Raw genomic sequence first — 17,181 nt, 5'->3', positions numbered from 1 at the left:
TCTGAGAGTTTATATTATAGCTCTAAGGTAGAAACACTGATTTCTGGAAGTATGGTATCTCAAAATGGCACCATGACCTTATAATAAAAATAGCTTGTTACTTCTGTGGGGTGAGGTTTTGGGGACATTTCACTTATATTTCTGGAGTTAGTTTGTTGTGTGTGTATTGTTTTTGCAAAAAAAAAGAGATGAACTATAGTTTTTAATTAATGAGATTTTTTAAGAGATTTTTTAAGTGCCTCATTGCACCTATTGCAAAAATAAATGTGCTATACAGCACCTTTTCTTTGTGTTAATTGTGCATCACTAAATGATTGTCTTTCAAATATACCCAGCCCTTTTCATAGGCACCTGATCATCATGATTTTGACAGGGTTTTCCAAAGCCTCTTTCACCAACAGATATGATTAATTTTGTATTCCATGTTTATTGTTGTTATTGCTTTTAGAAATAGCAAGAAATATCAATGTCCATGAGGCCTTTAATGTATTAATATAAATAATTTTACCTTATTGTGAAATTGATATTTTCAATATTTATCCCCCAAAGCAGCCCTAGGTAAAAAGTCACCCATTACCTGCACTTCTGAACGTTAAGAGAACCCTGATCTTTTTCACCCAAATAAGACTGTTTCCTGAGTTAAACTTCCTAAAATGAGGTCTTGTGATTTCATTCTCTACCCCTATTCCAGAAAAAAAAATAATAACTTCATCACCTACAAGATTAGAACCAAATTCTCTTGCCAGGTCAGCTCTAGCCCCAGAATATTAACCTGTACTTATCTACTTCCTAGTATGTATTCTCTGCCATTATCCCCCCAAAATGTGCTGGAGCTTCTTTGTTTTATACCTCTAAGCCTTTTAAACAGCATGGTGCTTCCTCTAAAATACTTGACAAATATTAGCTCATTTAATTTTCATAACAACAACCCTAGGAGATTGGTAGATGAGGAATATGAGGCACAGTTAAGTGACCTGCCCAGGTGATAGCCAGGATTCAACCTGGGCAAGACTGGATCCAATGTCAAGGGGTGCTTAGCCACTAAAAATATTGCCTTTGGTCCCAATGTATTCACCATCTGAAATGTCATTGCTCCTCCTCCACTGTCTATTTGAATTTTACTATACATCCCTCCAGACACAGCTCAAGTAACACTTGCATGAAGTCTTTCCTTAGCTACTCCATCCTATACACTTTCTCTTGCTCTGGCACTTTAGGAAACACTCCATATTGTTTAAATGTTAATATGTGTCATCTCCCCAACTAGTAACCACTTCCTATACTTTCCACATGCCCCAAAGACCCTTTCATAGTATAGTCCAAGTGGCAAGTACTCATTAAATATCTGCTAAATGAATATGTAACCCCAAACTTTGAAAAAGGCCTATGTTTATGTTTTGCAAAGAGTAAAAAAAAAATATTTCCAACTTATCTTACATTTGGGGGAGTCAGAACACCTATTTACACTCAGCCCCTCACCCTACTCCTCCCACAACTCGAAAGTCCTGCTTAGAATTTCTCTGCAAAGGACAAATTCTTTTTGCCAGCATCCTTGCTCTCATGCACAGAAGCCATAATAGTAAGAAATTATCCGCATCCCCTGATACAGCATCGAGGAATAGAATTGCACAATATAAAAAACGGTACGGGGAAAGAGAGCAAGGAATGATTACTTCTAGAAAAAGGGGCTAGGTGGGAAAGTGCCAGCAATTTGCAAAAGACGGAAGTGCCTTCCAAATCTGGGAAGCCAGGTGTTCTGGCTTGGACCTCATGGAAAGACTGGAAGTGGAATATAGCCAGAGAATCCGGAAGGCTTAGTACCTAGTAGCCTAAAACAGGAGAACAAAATGTACAATGGCCAAGCTTTGTAAGGTGTTGTTATCAGTTCCCGCCCTCGACACAGCGGCAGCACCGGCCACAACCGCCAAGCAAAGAGGCCCCATGGCTCCCTCCTTGGACAGCATTCTAAACTCGCTCAGCGGAAAGCACTGCTACCAAGCCGTGGAAACTGGCTAACACCTCCCGCCGCGGTCTTTGCAACCCAGCCGGCAGCCAGGCGCAGGCGCAAATGTCTCGCCGTAAGAGCCAATCGCAATGCGGCGCTGAATATTACGCCTGCGCAGTAGGCCTCCAGCCGCGCTTCCCCTTCCCCTGCTCTAGCAGGCCAGTTTAACTGGCCAATGCCCTCCCGGAGCTGGAAGGAGGAGCCTGCGTAGAGTGCGTGTGAGGGGACCTGGGGGGTGGAACGGGCTGGGGCCCACGGTGTTTGACCCGTCTGTCGGTCCGTGAGAAGAAAGGCAAGGAGGTGGTACAGAGTACCGGTTGCCGAAATGTTCCGGTGTGGAAGCCTGGCAGCAGGTGCTCTCAAGCAGAAGCTGGCACCCTTGGTGCGGACAGTGTGCGTCCGAGGCCCGAGGCAACGGAACCGGCTCCCAGGTGACTGACCCATTCCGGGCAACCCCAACCTCGCAGACCAAGGGCCTGGGTTCCGTAGGCTCCCTGTGCCTCGTAGTCCTTCCCCCTGCCTCCTTCCCGGGAAAAACTTAACCCACTCACAGCCGCGTGAATTCTGAATTGGCGGGATCCAGACCATGAGTTTCGCAAGCAGTGCCGACCTGACCTTCAAGGGATTTGAACCCAGTAGTCCACTTGAGGCCTTTTCCTGGTAGGGTTTGCTCTTCAGGGGTAACAGAACAGTTGGCTTTCTCATATTGTCCAATATCACCTCCCGGCCACCTCCAGTCTGTCTTTTTAGAGCAATGAGGTCAAGTAGACTTTGTCGTTTACCGATTGCGAGACTTGAAACAAGGCATTTAAGCCCGATGTCTTAGTTCCTGCTGTAAATGAGTATATTACCTGTTCTGCTTCCCAAACTCCAGATGAGATCCATAGATTTGAATGCCCTGTAAAAGAGAAACAGTGCAGTTCAAGTAAGGAGTCAGTCGATTGTGCGCCAGACACCAGGAGAGTCGGCCCAGAATTAAACCAGAAACGTCTGGTCCTTGTAATTCTTGGTGGTCTTTAATGCTTCAACGAAACAGTTTGCAGCACGCAGTCATTGTATTTGCTCTCCGTGAAGTTGTTGCACCAGATTTTAGAGCTAGAAGGGATTTTGTGGTGAAGCTCAACCCACTCACTTTATAGATAATAAATGGAGACACAGAGAGGTGAAATTATTTGCCCAAGGTCACATACCTAATTAATGGGTAGAGCAAAGGATAGTTTGCCAGTCTCTGGGCCCCTAATCCATTTGCCACAACTTTACATGCTTCCTAAATTTTGACCTCAGAAGGTTAAGAATGCGTCCAATTCCCCTTTAGCCCACTGTGCATGAGATATCCATGAACTTAATCTTGAGCATGTCTTGGGCTTGCTCATTTTCAAAATGCACAACTTAATGGGGATAATGAATTATCCACCTGTAGGAGGTGCTGGGTTTTTTAAAATCTATTTTTTAATGACCACCTGGGGACATTCACATTTGCAATGTCAGAAGTTATCCTTGAGGCCTTTCCAATGTGGAACCACCTTCTGGGTGCTTTAAAAAAATAAAATGTGGAAAATACTCCCTTAGAGTGTTTGCAAATGTGCATTTGAACAGTTTTTCCAGTTGCTATGCTTCAAGAAAACGTTCCTAATTTGTGTATCTGAGGACATACCCTAAAACAAATTGTTCTTGGAACTTAAAAACCTCTGCCTTAGCTTTTAAACTAATACCCCATCTATGGTGTCATCTGTATGGATTTTATGCGTTGAAAATGCATTGAAATGATAATGCTCTATGTAAGCTGTATAGAAATTTACACAGAAGCTTAGGTAACCTGAAGATTTTCATCCATGCTAGCCTTTCAGACTTTGTGTGCTTATTTTGATTAGAACTCACAACTTTTACCAGCGCTCTGAAGCCTAACCAAAAGTTCTTATGTAAATAAGTATGGATTTTTAAAGTTATCTTGATTTATTAGATATTTGAAGGTGGTTGGTGATATTAGAACTACTGAAAAATACAGACTCAAAATGGTTTTTTCCACTGCATGATTTTGTTTGAAGACAGTCTGCTGTAGAATATATTTTGACTTCTTGACATAACCCATCCATCTCTTTGCATACACTTATTCTTTGTCCTTTGGACATCATATGCCTTTAGAAATGGGCGGAATGGGGTTACAATTCAAAAAGAAATGATTCTGTCATTTTTGGGAATTAACCCTGTTTTGTAGCTTGATTACTAACTGCTTATAATCTAATTTCTTTTTCACATTGTAGCAACTGCCATATGTTTTTGCATAGATAGGGGAGAGGCGCTTTTTGTTTATATGCCATTTCCCCTCCTCTTTTTTCTACTCCCATCTCTAATTCTTTGTCAGGATGTTAGCAAACTTGACACCCACCTTGAAATGATCTCATCCACATCTGTCAGCATTGTCAGATTCATTTTCATTATACGCTGCCTTTTGCCTTAAAACCTAATTGTTATTATTTGTTTACTTACTTTATTTGGATGCTCTGCCTCTTTCCAGAAATGATTGAAGGGGATTGATAGTGACTACTTTATGTCTGCATTGGGCACTGAGGAACAGATAGGTTAAGTAATAGATATTTTCTGTTCTGTGGTATTTTATTTGGTTTCCAGACATTGTGCTGCCCATGTGATCAAACTGATCACTGACCCCTGACCTGAGGGTCAAATGTTTAAACATTTTTCTCTACTCAGAATCCTTCTCACCTCCCTAAAAAGGAAGCTGGACTCCTCGTGGGCAAGGATCCAGACTCCTGGGAACTGCCAAATGACACTTTTTTTCCAAAGCCTAGAAGCCCCACTTTTTCTGCTGAGGCAAAGCTTTCCAAAAGAAAATCTGTGGCAAGTCAGCCTTTTCTGCATCCAGTTAATAAGTTGTATTTTCTAGACATTTCCTAACATTTTAAGGGAGTTGCTGCATATTGTAACTTTTTTCTAGATCATGTTTCCAAAAGTTACCTGGCCCAGTAAATCAAGTAGAGAGCTGACCCCAAACCTACTGAATGAGAATGTCCTGGAAAGAGCCCTGGGAATTTTTATTTTAACAGGCCCTTGTTGTAATTCTTATGATCAGGCAAGTTTAGAAAATACCGTTCTAAGGCTTAAACAGATTGAGCAACCTTGAGTCTCTAGTGATTTGTATTAAGCCCATTTTTCTGATACTCAGAATAATGGCAGCCATTGTCCCCTCCTATACTGCACGTTACCTGAGACCAAGGATTAGGTCCTGTTTTTGTGTCCTTGGATAGTCTTTGGCACATGATAAATTCTTAGTAGCTGAACCCTAGTACTTTGAAGGATTTAACTTTGTAGAACACAGTGAGATTGCTTTTTTGTCATCTAAATCATTTTTCTTCTGGTGCCTTTATTCAGAGTGGTTCACACTACACTCTAGTTATTACTACTGTGATTCATCTAAAATAACAGCAAGGGGGGCGCCTGGGTGGCTCAGTGGGTTAAAGCCTCTGCCTCTGGCTCGGGTCATGGTCTCAGGGTCCTGGGATCGAGCCCCGCATCAGGCTGTCTGCTCAGCGGGGAGCCTGTTTCCCTCTCTCTCTCTCTGCCTGCCTCTCTGCCTACTTGTGATCCCTATCTGTCAAATAAATAAATAAAATCTTTAAAAAAATAAATAAAATAACAGCAAGGGTGATGCTAAAGAAAAGTTGGGGAGATGATATAGGGATATAGTTGCTACATTCCTTATAGAGGTACATAGTTACAGTGGGCAGGTCATGTAGGCTTGTCCTGTCTTGTGTTTTATCCATCTCAAAAACAGTTCGACATTCAGAAAACAAGACCGAAGAGCACATGGACCTCTTAACTATTTGAGAATCCTCGGAGCCTCGACTGTGTGGATGTATTTCTGGAAAAGGCTTTCTGGGAGTATGAAAAAACCCAGGAGATTATGAAATCTACAGAAATGAACTTGCTAATTTAGGTACTATTCTAATGCTAGTCACTAGTGTTTGAGGTTACTAATTCATTATTAAGCAACCTGAAATAAATGAGACCTGACTAAACTTCTTTGCAAAGAATTCTTCAAATGTGCAATCCTTATCATAGAATTGGAAGGAATTTCTGTTTCCTTCCTTCCTTAATTAGCCCAACAAATATTTATCAAGCAAACACCTACTATGTGTTAGGCACTCAATACAGTTATAACAAGAATTGAATCCTTGAGCAATATAGTGAATATAGACAGCAATACTGTATTCTAGTCAGACTTCCTAAGAGACTAGATCTTAATTATTCCAGCCACTAAAAAGAAATGATAATTATGTGATAGAGGTGCTAATTATTGCTACAACGGCAATCATAATATAAATGTGTCAAATTAAAAAAAATTAAATCCCAAGTGTGAGGAAGAAAGTGCCACCTCTCTGTGTGGTCTGACTGTGGAAAATCTAAAGGAGAATCTAAAAGAGACTGGTGCTGTAATGAGAAGTCAAGGAGTGAGTTGGCTTCCCACCTAAGCAAGACAAGTGAAAAGACATGTTTAGCCATGATACGAAGTTTTCTAGAATCTTGAAGCAATGGCGGAAAGGTATAGGAGTAATTTTATGGGTAAAAGAAAACTGGGGGCAGGAGGCAGGGAATATAAACATCCATATAACACTTACCACCTCTTACAAAATTAAAGTCACTTGGTAAATATGTAAAAATTCAGTTTCTTTTTTTTATTAATTTTTTATTAGCATATAATGTATTATTTGCCCCAGGGGTACAGGTCTATGAATCGCCAGGCTTACACACTTCACAGCACTCGCCATATCACATACCCTCCCCAATGTCCATAACCCAAAAAAATTTGGTTTCTTAATAATAATAGTATATTACATTTCTTTTCAATCAGTAGTTTAAATGTTAACCAATTTACTTTTTTAAAAATTAATTTACTTTTAAATGTCTTTTTTTTTGATAAATCAAGGCAGAAACTGCTGAACTTTCCCAAATCTACACTCAGTTTTATCTGTGAAAAGCGAGCAAAAACAGAATAAACATACTAGTATTACATTAAAACAAAGTTGTTGCATCTGGATTTAGGATCTTCTAGAAATTTTTTGAACTACTTATTTTCAGTAAATAAACTTGGGGTAGAGGTGGGGGAGACACAACTAAATTCATGGAACTAAACCACGTGGGATTTTTTTTCTACCCAGTTTCATTTACCAAGCTCTGAAAGTTGACAGTCTCTACTTCTGGTGCTTAATCATTTTATGGGTTTCTGAAAATCAAAAGCTTGCCCACATCAAGATAAGCTTCTCCATCCTTGCACATTTTCATTTTCATGACTTGTTATTTCCAAATATAAACCATTTTTTTTTTCATGTGGTGATGAAGGATTCTAAAGCAGGTAAGAAATAAAAGTAGTAAAGAAAAATACATTTTCACTTCTAAGGGTGTAAGTTTATAGTCTCTTTTCTGTAGTTCAGAAATGAAAATAGAACTAAAAATCAGGTTTTTATAACTCATTTGCCACTGAAACCTGACCTAAACTGGACAGAAAGGCTCCTTGTAATCTTTTGTTCATCCCACTCTGAAATTTTTCATGGAGACATTAATGTGTGTGACTGTGGATTGCTGCTTCTTACTGTGCTGGGTGTTATTTACTGTATGGTGTATATACTATATACTTAAAACCAAACAATTCTGAGTTCTGGAATATCCATGTTCCCAAGGATTTCAGGTAAGAGACTGCAGACCTGGTTTGGACCTGTTTTTACTCTTCTGTGCCCTGAAATTGTGAAAGCAAGGGGGAAAGCTCCATATTTCTAATATGAAATGCTACTTCTGTTGCCTATTCTGTTTACCTTTTAATGCCTGGTCAGACCAGGAATCTACCTCTAGACCGTTGGTTCTCAAAGCAGGATAAGCATCACCTGGGAACCTGTTAAAAATGCAAATTCTTGGGCCCCCATTCTAGATATCCTGACTCAGAAACTCTGCGGGTGGGTCTGGCCATCTGTGTTCTAACAAACACTCATACATGTTCAAGTATTAGAAGAACTGCCCTAGATCAGGATTGGCAAATTGTAGCCCATAGGCCAAACCCATGGGCTTTTGTATGCAAGCCCCTTGAGCTAAGATTGGTTTTTACATTTTTTTAAGTGGGTGAAAAAAAATAAAAATAACTTTTGAGACACATGAAAATTATTTAAACTCCACATTTTGGTGCCCATAAAGTTTTACTAGAAGACAGCCGTGCCCATTCATTTATAAATTGTCTGTGGCTGCTTTTGCACATCAGCAGAGACCATATGGCCTGAAAAGCTGAAAATATTTACTATCTGCTCCTCTACAGAAAGAGTTTGCAAACCCCTGCTCTAAGTCATAATCAACATGAGGAGTATCATAAGCAGAGAAGGTAGTACTGAGACCTTCCTTCATTTCCATGTGTGAGAGTTGTTCTAATCATCAGAAATTCTTTAGTTCTTTGGAAAAGATAAATCCACTTAAAATTTTTTTAAATGTTGTGCTTTAGCATTTCTATCTTCCAGGATATGTTAGCTTTCATGAAAGACTGAACTGTGTCCTGGTTAGGTTGTGTTGCAGGGTTTTACTATTTTGTGCAAGGTTTGAGCCAGCTCTTTAAATTACCCCTTACATGGTGGTTATAATGCCCCCAGGTGGTCTGTAGTTAACTTTTTGTATCTGTTCAGCCATCTCTCTGTGGTTACTTCATTTATGGTGAGGATGTGAAGAGAGAAGTGTTCTGATGAACTGCCCATTTGTTTTTCATTATCTTTTCTGGGAAGCTGTGCATTTCCTCCCATTAAATTATATTATACATTAAATTATACTCCTATTAAAAACTCCCAACAATTAAAGTGTGTGGAATCTGATATCTGCAATTATTTGTACAGTTTTGATTACTTTTTTTCTTAGTCATTTAAAAGTGAACATCATGCAGCCCAGTGGGCAGTAAGTCTACGTGTACAATGCAATGCCCTCTAGTCATAAACATGTATTAACTATTTTATTTTTGTATGTGTGTGTGTCTTAATAAATTGTGTTCCTTAGGCAACTTGTTCCAGCGATGGCATGTTCCTCTAGAACTCCAGCTGACAAGACAAATGGCTAGCTCTGGTGCATCAGGGGGCAAAATCGATAATTCTGTGTTAGTCCTTATTGTGGGCTTATCAACAATAGGAGCTGGTGCATATGTAAGTAGAAAAGCGGCTTGTGTAAAGAAGCTGCCAAACAGCTCCCATTAGTAGACTCGGTACTACTCTGCTTTAAAACTTCTGCAACTAATTCCCCTTTCTCCTTTTGGAAAAATTTCCAAAAGCCTTCTTTAAAGTGCCTACTGTCTAATAATCCTGTGAGAGCCAATTTGGGAATGACTGAAATTTAATCTCCTGTTGGTTAGCTTTGCTCTTTTCACTTGTCTTTTTACTCATTACTTGGAAGCCACTGTGTTTTCTTAGATTTGACTAATCCACAAAATTGTTACCTTTTTCTCTTGGATATGACATACTAACCTGTGAATAGGTGAGAATTCATTGCAGCTCCTTAGCACAATATTTGATTTCGCCCCATTCATTAAATATTTTATTTTTTCCTCAGCTTGGGATAGACTTAAACAACAATAACAACAGCTTTCAGTCCAAAATATTAAGTCTTCCTAAAAGAAAAGCTATCCCTGAATCTCACCCAAAGAATCTCCCCCAAAGACTAAATTATAGAAGTTGGCCTAGTATCTCCAATTTTAGAATGGAATCTGTGTGAGGTGAGAAATACGGTTTTAAATGCTATGTAATATTAACACAGTTATATCTCCTTAAATGAACTCTGAGCAGCTTAGTTGGTCACAGAGGAATTACTCTGTGGTGCTCTTTTTTTTTTTTTTTTAAACTTAGCAGGGTTTACCGTGACTAAGCAGATCAGTCTAAAGTTGGAGCATGTAAGGTTGAGTGAACCAACTTAGATAACACCTAATAACACCCTTGATTGAAGGAAGCTGTTTGTTTCACTCCCCAAGAGCAAATGGTTGGATGCCATTATAATTTTAGTTCTTTCCACATTGGTAAGACGGTGAAATTATCTCGTTCCTTGGTCACTAGGTTGTAAAACAGGGAGGTGAAAACGACTTGAAGTTACGTAGATTGTCATTCCCTCACCTGACTCCAAATGCACAAAGAGACAGTTTTTGCCCGTTGTGAATCAGCCCAGAGTAAGCAGGTGAGCTCTGTCCACTAACAGACTCTGGGGAAGTACACATCCTCCTGCAGTCCTGGAGCAGCACTTTTTTCTTTTGTAACACAGGGTAACCAAAAATGCTTCCCTGCCTTTGTGTTGAATGTTTCTTCATTAATACTTAGTGCTTTTTCTATTTCCTTTTGTTTCTTTCTTGGCCTTATCTTTACCTACAGTTGTGCAGTGTCATCATCTAGGATCCCCTTCTAGATCACTAGCGTCTACAGGTGCTTCTGTGAAAGATGGCAGCAGCCTAGTGTACTTCTTAATTGTAGGAGCAACAGTCACTGGGGCAGGAGTTTATTATGTAAGATGCTTACACTAACATATATTTCGGGGTAGGGTGGGTGAGACCATGGCACTAATGAAAACTTGATCCATTAGAATACAACGAAATATTCACAGCATGTGCTTTCTAAGTATTTATTAAAGGGACATTGTCAGTCACTAGGAAGCCCTCAAACCTCATCTTTCAAACTGTTGGAAGTCCTAACAGATATATGTAAAGCCATACATTTAATGATTATTTTTAAATCCTCATCATTAACCCTTCCTTTGAAACTTTTACCGAGTTCATAATTCTTTTTAAGATGCTAAATTATATTGTGCTCTAGTGCTGCATACCTAACAAGATAGTCTCAAAGAGTAAATGTCAAATAAGCAAGGAAAAGTAACCTGAATACCATCCATTTTGGATCCTTTTAGGTAAAATGTCATTTTTGTGTTTTGTCAGAAACAATCAACCCTGCTTTTATTGTGAAAAGGCATTTTATTGAATGCTTCTGAGGAGGTCCAAAAAGCCACAGAATGCAGTATTCTCCCCACCCACCGCCAGCCTCTGTTTCAAAGTAAATTCATTTGGCAGTGTCCCTTTTGTAATCTCTAATTTGGTCAAACTAGTGGCTGAAGTGGTACAAGCTAACACATTCGTGTAGACTGCCTTGGTAAATGCCTCTCATTCATAATTTAGATACTACCCTCCGAGCCTTACCGCTTCCATTTCCTAGCTCTCAACTTTTGCCATCAGTTCCACCTCATTCATTCAAAAATACATATAAAGTGTTTGCATCTGATACATTTGTAACAGCTGAAACCTATTAAACCTCTGGTTTCTGTTGCTGTACCAGAGTTGGATGGCCTTCACAGAGCTGGCCAGGCAAATCTCTTGATGCCAGGGCCACAAGACACTGTTGCTTTCTTCCACCTTGGAAAGATCTACAAAGCACAAGTTCCTCTCAAGCCATTCACTTAAATGCCTCATTGCCCTCTGTGTTTATCCAACACTGGTAATAATAAAGCTACTAGATTATAGTGGTTTCAGGTTAAATGATAAGCTTTTGTCTACCTACAACGGTTACTGAACTATTCTGTAAAGTTTTATATTGGGTTTTAAGTTGTTTCAAATGTGATCTGAGGTAGCTTAGGTTTTTAATCCTCTGAAATTGGTCGTAGTCTCACAAGAACCGTTAAAACTGTGGAGTTCAGATTTGATGAGATGTGGCTTTAAGCTATTTAGTGTTTGTTAGCCTGCTCTGACTGCCATAACAAAATAGCACAGATTGGGTGGCTTAAACAACAGAAATGTATTTTCTCACACTCTGGACACTTGGAAGTCCAAGATCAGGCTGCCAGCATGGTCAGGTTCTGGTAGGAGCTCTCTCCCTGGCTTGACCACCTTCTCCTATGTCCTCACACAGGAAAGAGAGAAAGAGGGTGAGCATGAACTCTGGAGTCTCTTATTCTTTTTTTTTTTTTAATTTTTAAAATTTATTTGACAGAGAGAGATCACAAGTAGGCAGAGGCAGGTGGAGGGGGGGGGGAAGCAGGCTCCCCGCTGAGCAGAGAGCCCTATGCGGGTTAGATCCCAGGACCCTGAGATCATGATCGGAGCCGAAGGCAGAGGCTTAACCCACTGAGCCACCCAGGTGCCCCTGGAGTCTCTTATTCTTATAAGGGCACCAGCCCTATCGGATTAAGCCCTCCACTTATTTAACTTTTATCACCTCCCTAATGCCCCATCTGCAGATACCATCACATTGGGACTTAGGACTTTGACCTGTGAATTGGAGGGGGACACAGACATTCAGTCCACAGGGGTGTTCCTTCATAACCTTTCTCTCTCACATGAGGAAGTGGTCCTAATTTGAGTACAAATACTACTTTAGTGACTCCTGAGTTGGGAGCTCTTTGCCACTACCACCACCCCCAACCCTCCCAAACTACGAGAGCAGAACTAAGGAACAAGGGAAATTTTTCTGAAATGTTTGCTCCGGGTCTGTACTTTTTTTTTTTTTTTTAAGATTTTTTTAAGACTTTATTTGTTTATTTGAAAGAGAGTGAGTGAGAGAGAGCATAAGCAGGGGAAGAAGCAAAGGGAGAGGGATAAGCAGACTCCCAGCGTGGGACTCCATCCCAGAACCCTGGGATCATGACCTGAGCCAAAGGCAGACATTTAAGTAACTGAGCCACCCAGGTGCCCCTAGATTTTTATTTACTTATTTGAGAGAGAGAGGGAGAGAGAATGCAAGCAGTGGGGAGGGGAGAGGGAGAAGCAGACTCCCCACTGAGCAGGGAGCAGGACACAGGACTCTGGATCATGACCTGAGCCAAAGGCAGACCCTTAACCAACTGAGCCACCCATACGCCCCTGCGGTCTGTACTTTAAACGAGTGGTTTTTATGTTTTTTACCATAGTTCACAGAAAATTATGTTTTATCTGGCAACCCGTTAAATAACTATAAATATATAAAACTCAAAATTCAAAAATAACACTTAGTAGGTATGATATACTTTGATAGTTTTATTTGTGTTTTTTTAAAAGATTTTATTTATTTATTTGACAGGCAGAGATCACAAGTAGGCAAAGAGGCAGGTGGGGGGGGAGCAGGCTCCCTGCTGAGCAGAGAGCCCGATGTGGGGCTCCATCCCAGGACCCTGAGATCATGACCTGAGCTGAAGGCAGAGGCCCCAGCCCACTGAGCCACCCAGGCGCCCCTCATTCGTGTTTTTTAATGCTGATTATAGCCTTACTTAATTGATTTTACAGTCCCTAATGGATTGCAACCTCAATTTGAAAAGCACTGATCTGAACAGCACTTCTTTGGCTTAGGCTGCAAATAGGAACTCCTGATTGGCGTGGATGTGGGCATTCCTCCTCATCTTGCTTGTGACTTTCTCTAGGATTATAGACAGATATGATCTCAGTCCTATTATTTGTCAATGAGCAGAGCCTAAGTGGCCTTTAGACTATTTTTTAAAGATATTATTTATTTATTTGACAGACAAAGATCACAAATAGGCATAGAGGCAGGAAGGGGGGGGGAGCAGGCTCCCTGCTGAGCAGAGAGCCCAATGCGGGGCTCCATCCCAGGATGCTGATGCTGGGATCATGACCTGAGCTGAAGGCAGAGGCTTTAGACTATTTAATGAGATTTAGTATTGGGGCCCTTTGCCCAACTTGTTCAACTGGTGGTTCAACTGGTAAAATCATATTGCCTCATTAAATGACTTTTTTCCTTTCAGATTTCTTGAAGGGAAATAAACACCACCATATTAACTCTGTTAGAAAAGTTGTCTCCAGTGATATTTTTCACAGATTTGTAGTTTTTCTTAATCCAACATGTATTCATATCACTAATTCGAAATCTGTGCAAACTTGGAATACAGTAACACTTGGGGGGAAAAGTAACTTTTTATTTAGTATGTCTATAAACATTTTTGTATCAGAATATTTACTTAAAAACTAGATATATAAACATATATGTATATAAATATATGACAACCCTCATTTTTGTCCTTTCTCCATTAAACCTCAAGATGTTTGGTGTGTGTGTGTATACACATACATACATATACATATACATCTGCTCTACTCACATGTGAAGCTCTTGGGTCTAGCTTTTTTTATCTCTCTCTAGAGATAGAGATCTAGATTATCTCTAGATAAATCTAGGGATCTAGATTTTTTGATATCTCTCTCCATCTGAACATGACCCCAGTTTATTTCTCAGTTCACTCATGTTGACTAGCTTAAGCCATCTTTTTAGGTAAAATTCCATTTCTTAAAAGAAATTTTTTGGGACGCCTGGGTGGCTCAGTTGGTTAAGCAGCTGCCTTCGGCTCAGGTCATGATCCCAGCGTCCTGGGATCGAGTCCCACATCGGGCTCCTTGCTCATCAGGGAGCCTGCTTCTCCCTCTGCCTCTGCCTGCCATTCTATCTGCCTGTGCTTGCTCTCTCTCCCTCTCTCTCTCTGACAAATAAATAAATAAAATCTTTAAAAAAAAAAAAAAAAAAAGAAATTTTTTTTTAGGTGTGGGTAAATACTGGAATCATGTATAGTTTCTGATGGCAAGGTAAAAACTTTTTTCCTGAAATTGATGTCAGTTGAATTCAGTTTATTAATGTGATGAATTTAGTGGTGAATTCACGGAATAGCCATTCACTTTCAATATACTGTACTTAATTTTCTAACCCATTCATACCATATGTTAGATATTTCTAGGCTGAAAACTGTTAAGTCCTCATCTTAGGGTCCAGTTTCCTCATTACAGCCCACTGCTTAATGTGCTGCTCTGTAAAGGGCTCATAGAAATATTCTTCAGGGGTGCCTAGGTGGCTCAGTCAGGTAAGCGTCTGCCTCTGGCTCAGGTCATGATCCCAGGGTCCTGGGATTGAGCCCCACATCAGGGTCCCTGCTCCATGGGGAGCCTGCTTCTCCCTCTCCCTCTGCCTCTCCCCCTGTTTGTGTTTGCTCCCTCTCTGTCAAATAAATAATAAATGAAATCTTTTAAAAAATATTCTTCAGACATGTTTTGTGACACTTCTGATGTTCTTACTTTCTCCTTCAATTAGTTAATGACCTGTGATTTCAGTTAACATCAGTTACTTAAATTTTCATCTTGTTGAGCCTTGTTGAGCCTTTGGGGCTGCTCAAAAGAGCAGAAGTAATTAAAACAAGTCATTCTTGCCTGCTCTTTTTAAAATCTCCAATAAACTCAAACACTGTATGTTAAATAAAAATAGTCATAATGCTAATAGACCCTTCTTCAAGTTGAACAGCTAGGGAAGATACAGATTTGAAATAGGTGATTAAGCAAGGTGTTTGACTCTTGGCAAATATCTAAGTGTCAAAAGCAAGATAGACCATTGAGGGAAAGATGAGTTACTCTGTAAGACTAGGAAACAGGTGTCATGTTTCAGGGCATTAGCAGAGTAGCCAGCAAAACTTGAGACGTCTACCAAGAACATATAATGTCCCAGAACTGTATAACTTGGTTTCACAGCTAGTATCCACCATAGTCCAAAACCCCTTTTACAAAATTTTAACCCTGGGGCTCCTGGATGGCTCAGTCGGTCAGGTCTTTGACTCCAGTGCAGGTCATGGTCTCGGGGTTCTGGAACTGAGCCCCACATTGGGCTCCCTGCTCAGCAGGGAGTCTGCTTCTCCCTCCCCCTCTGCCACTCCCCCAACCCTGCTCATGCTATCTCTCTCTCTCTTAAAAATAAATAAGTAAAACCGTTAAAAAATAATAAAGTTTATCCCTTTATCCTTCTAGTATAAAATAATTTTTTTAAAAACAAAGATTAAAAAAAGATGGTAAAGACTGTTTAAGAGGGGAGGAAAGTCATTCAGGTATTCATGAATATACATTTGTTGATTTTCTTTTTTTTCTTTAGCTGTACCTTCAGACTTAAATATAAGGAAAATTCTTTACATAGCTCCTACGGAAATTTGAAGCTGGAACCTTTTCTTCTGCATGCCTATGTTCTTTCTAGGCCAAGTGTGTACATACCCACTATTTTTTTTTTTCTTGAGAAAATAATTTTAACATAGAACTTAGTTCATCTAGACAAAAGCTTCTCATTTAATTGAAAGATAATGATACTACTTATGGTATAAGATAGATTTATGATGACATTTTCTCTATGTTTGGATCTGCAGGCCTACAGGACTATAAAAGATGATCAAAAAAGATATGATGAAAGAATGTCAGGGTTAGGGCTGACACCAGAAGAGAAACAGAAAAGGGCCACATCACCTGGTGAGTACTATTTGAGACTCAATATATGAAGGGCAAGTTAAAAACAGTTTGGGAGCTGTGCTTTACAGATGTCTTACAGACATGACAACACTCTGAGATTGTAAGTTTCCAGAAACTGTGGAATTACCCCAGACCTGGGAGCAATTTGTTAAGGTATTTGACTGGAATTTGAGTTTGAGAATAGTCCCTAATGATGATTGTGATTGGTTGTTTTTTTTTTTTTATATTAGACTCTTAAAAGGCAAGTTTTAAACTCAGAAGACAAGATTGGTGAGGAAAGTTATTGGAAAAGACATAAAGGCCCTTTTTTTTTTTTTCAATGAGAAAATTCTTTTGGTCTGTTTTTTTCCCCTTTAGAGTCTTTGGAGTTTTCAAGTTGTTAAAGATAAATTTGTTTTCCTAAAGCATATAGCACTGGCCGTCACTTCTATCCCCATAACTGGCTTGATTTTTTAGAGAGGAATGTTTTAATCCCTTAATAAGCCCCACAACTCTGCGCGGGTGATATATGTTGCTTTCTTCAAAACATGTCCTGTTTCTTAAACATTGTGTAATAATCCCCAATTGACCTGTTGGGTTTCCCCCCCTTTACTGCTAACAAAAGGTGAAACTGAAGTTGATATTTTCCTATTGGTCATTAGAAAGTTAATGGGAAGAGGAGAAGCTTTCTGATACATGCTTTCTGATGTATTTTAGAAATAGCTAGACATTTAAGCTAGGTTGTAGTTCTGACAGACATAATGGATGAATGATGTTGGCCAAATCATTCACCTCTTTGGGGGGTATTTTTCACTTACGAAATGAAAAAGATACTTGCTTTTCTTGTCCCATCAGGCTGCTGTGAAGTTTGTCAAGATTAATGTAGGTACAGTGTTTGCTACCTCTATGTGTAGGATTGAAACAAGTGCAAGGTGATTTTTTT

At 39.7% G+C, this 17,181-nt stretch overlaps 1 protein-coding gene across 6 annotated transcripts in view; it reads left to right on the top strand.

The window, feature by feature from the left end:
- Nucleotides 1-2,135: 2,135 nt before the first annotated feature.
- Nucleotides 2,136-17,181, top strand: part of LOC111157271 (apoptosis inducing factor mitochondria associated 1) — a 32,883-nt gene continuing 17,837 nt past the window's right edge. Inside the window, exons 1-3 of one of the 6 annotated variants that reach the window (XM_022518560.1) lie at nt 2,136-2,436; nt 9,041-9,183; nt 16,160-16,259. Coding sequence is in view for 4 of the 6 variants with exons in the window: in XM_022518555.1 (XP_022374263.1) it covers nt 2,331-2,436; nt 9,041-9,183; nt 16,160-16,259 (349 nt within the window). In the remaining 2 variants the exon portion in view is untranslated. Of the gene's footprint in view, nt 2,437-9,040; nt 9,184-10,392; nt 10,524-16,159; nt 16,260-17,181 lie in introns of all 6 variants that reach the window. The other 5 variants (XM_022518558.1, XM_022518555.1, XM_022518556.1 and 2 more) reach the window with 5 other exon arrangements.

This window comes from Enhydra lutris, unplaced genomic scaffold (genome assembly GCF_002288905.1).
Source record: "Enhydra lutris kenyoni isolate GAN:26980312 unplaced genomic scaffold, ASM228890v2 scaffoldscaffold53, whole genome shotgun sequence".
Classification (NCBI taxonomy): domain Eukaryota; kingdom Metazoa; phylum Chordata; class Mammalia; order Carnivora; family Mustelidae; genus Enhydra; species Enhydra lutris.
The sequence above is the reverse complement of the archived record's forward strand: the minus strand, read 5'-3'. Positions and strand labels throughout refer to the sequence as shown.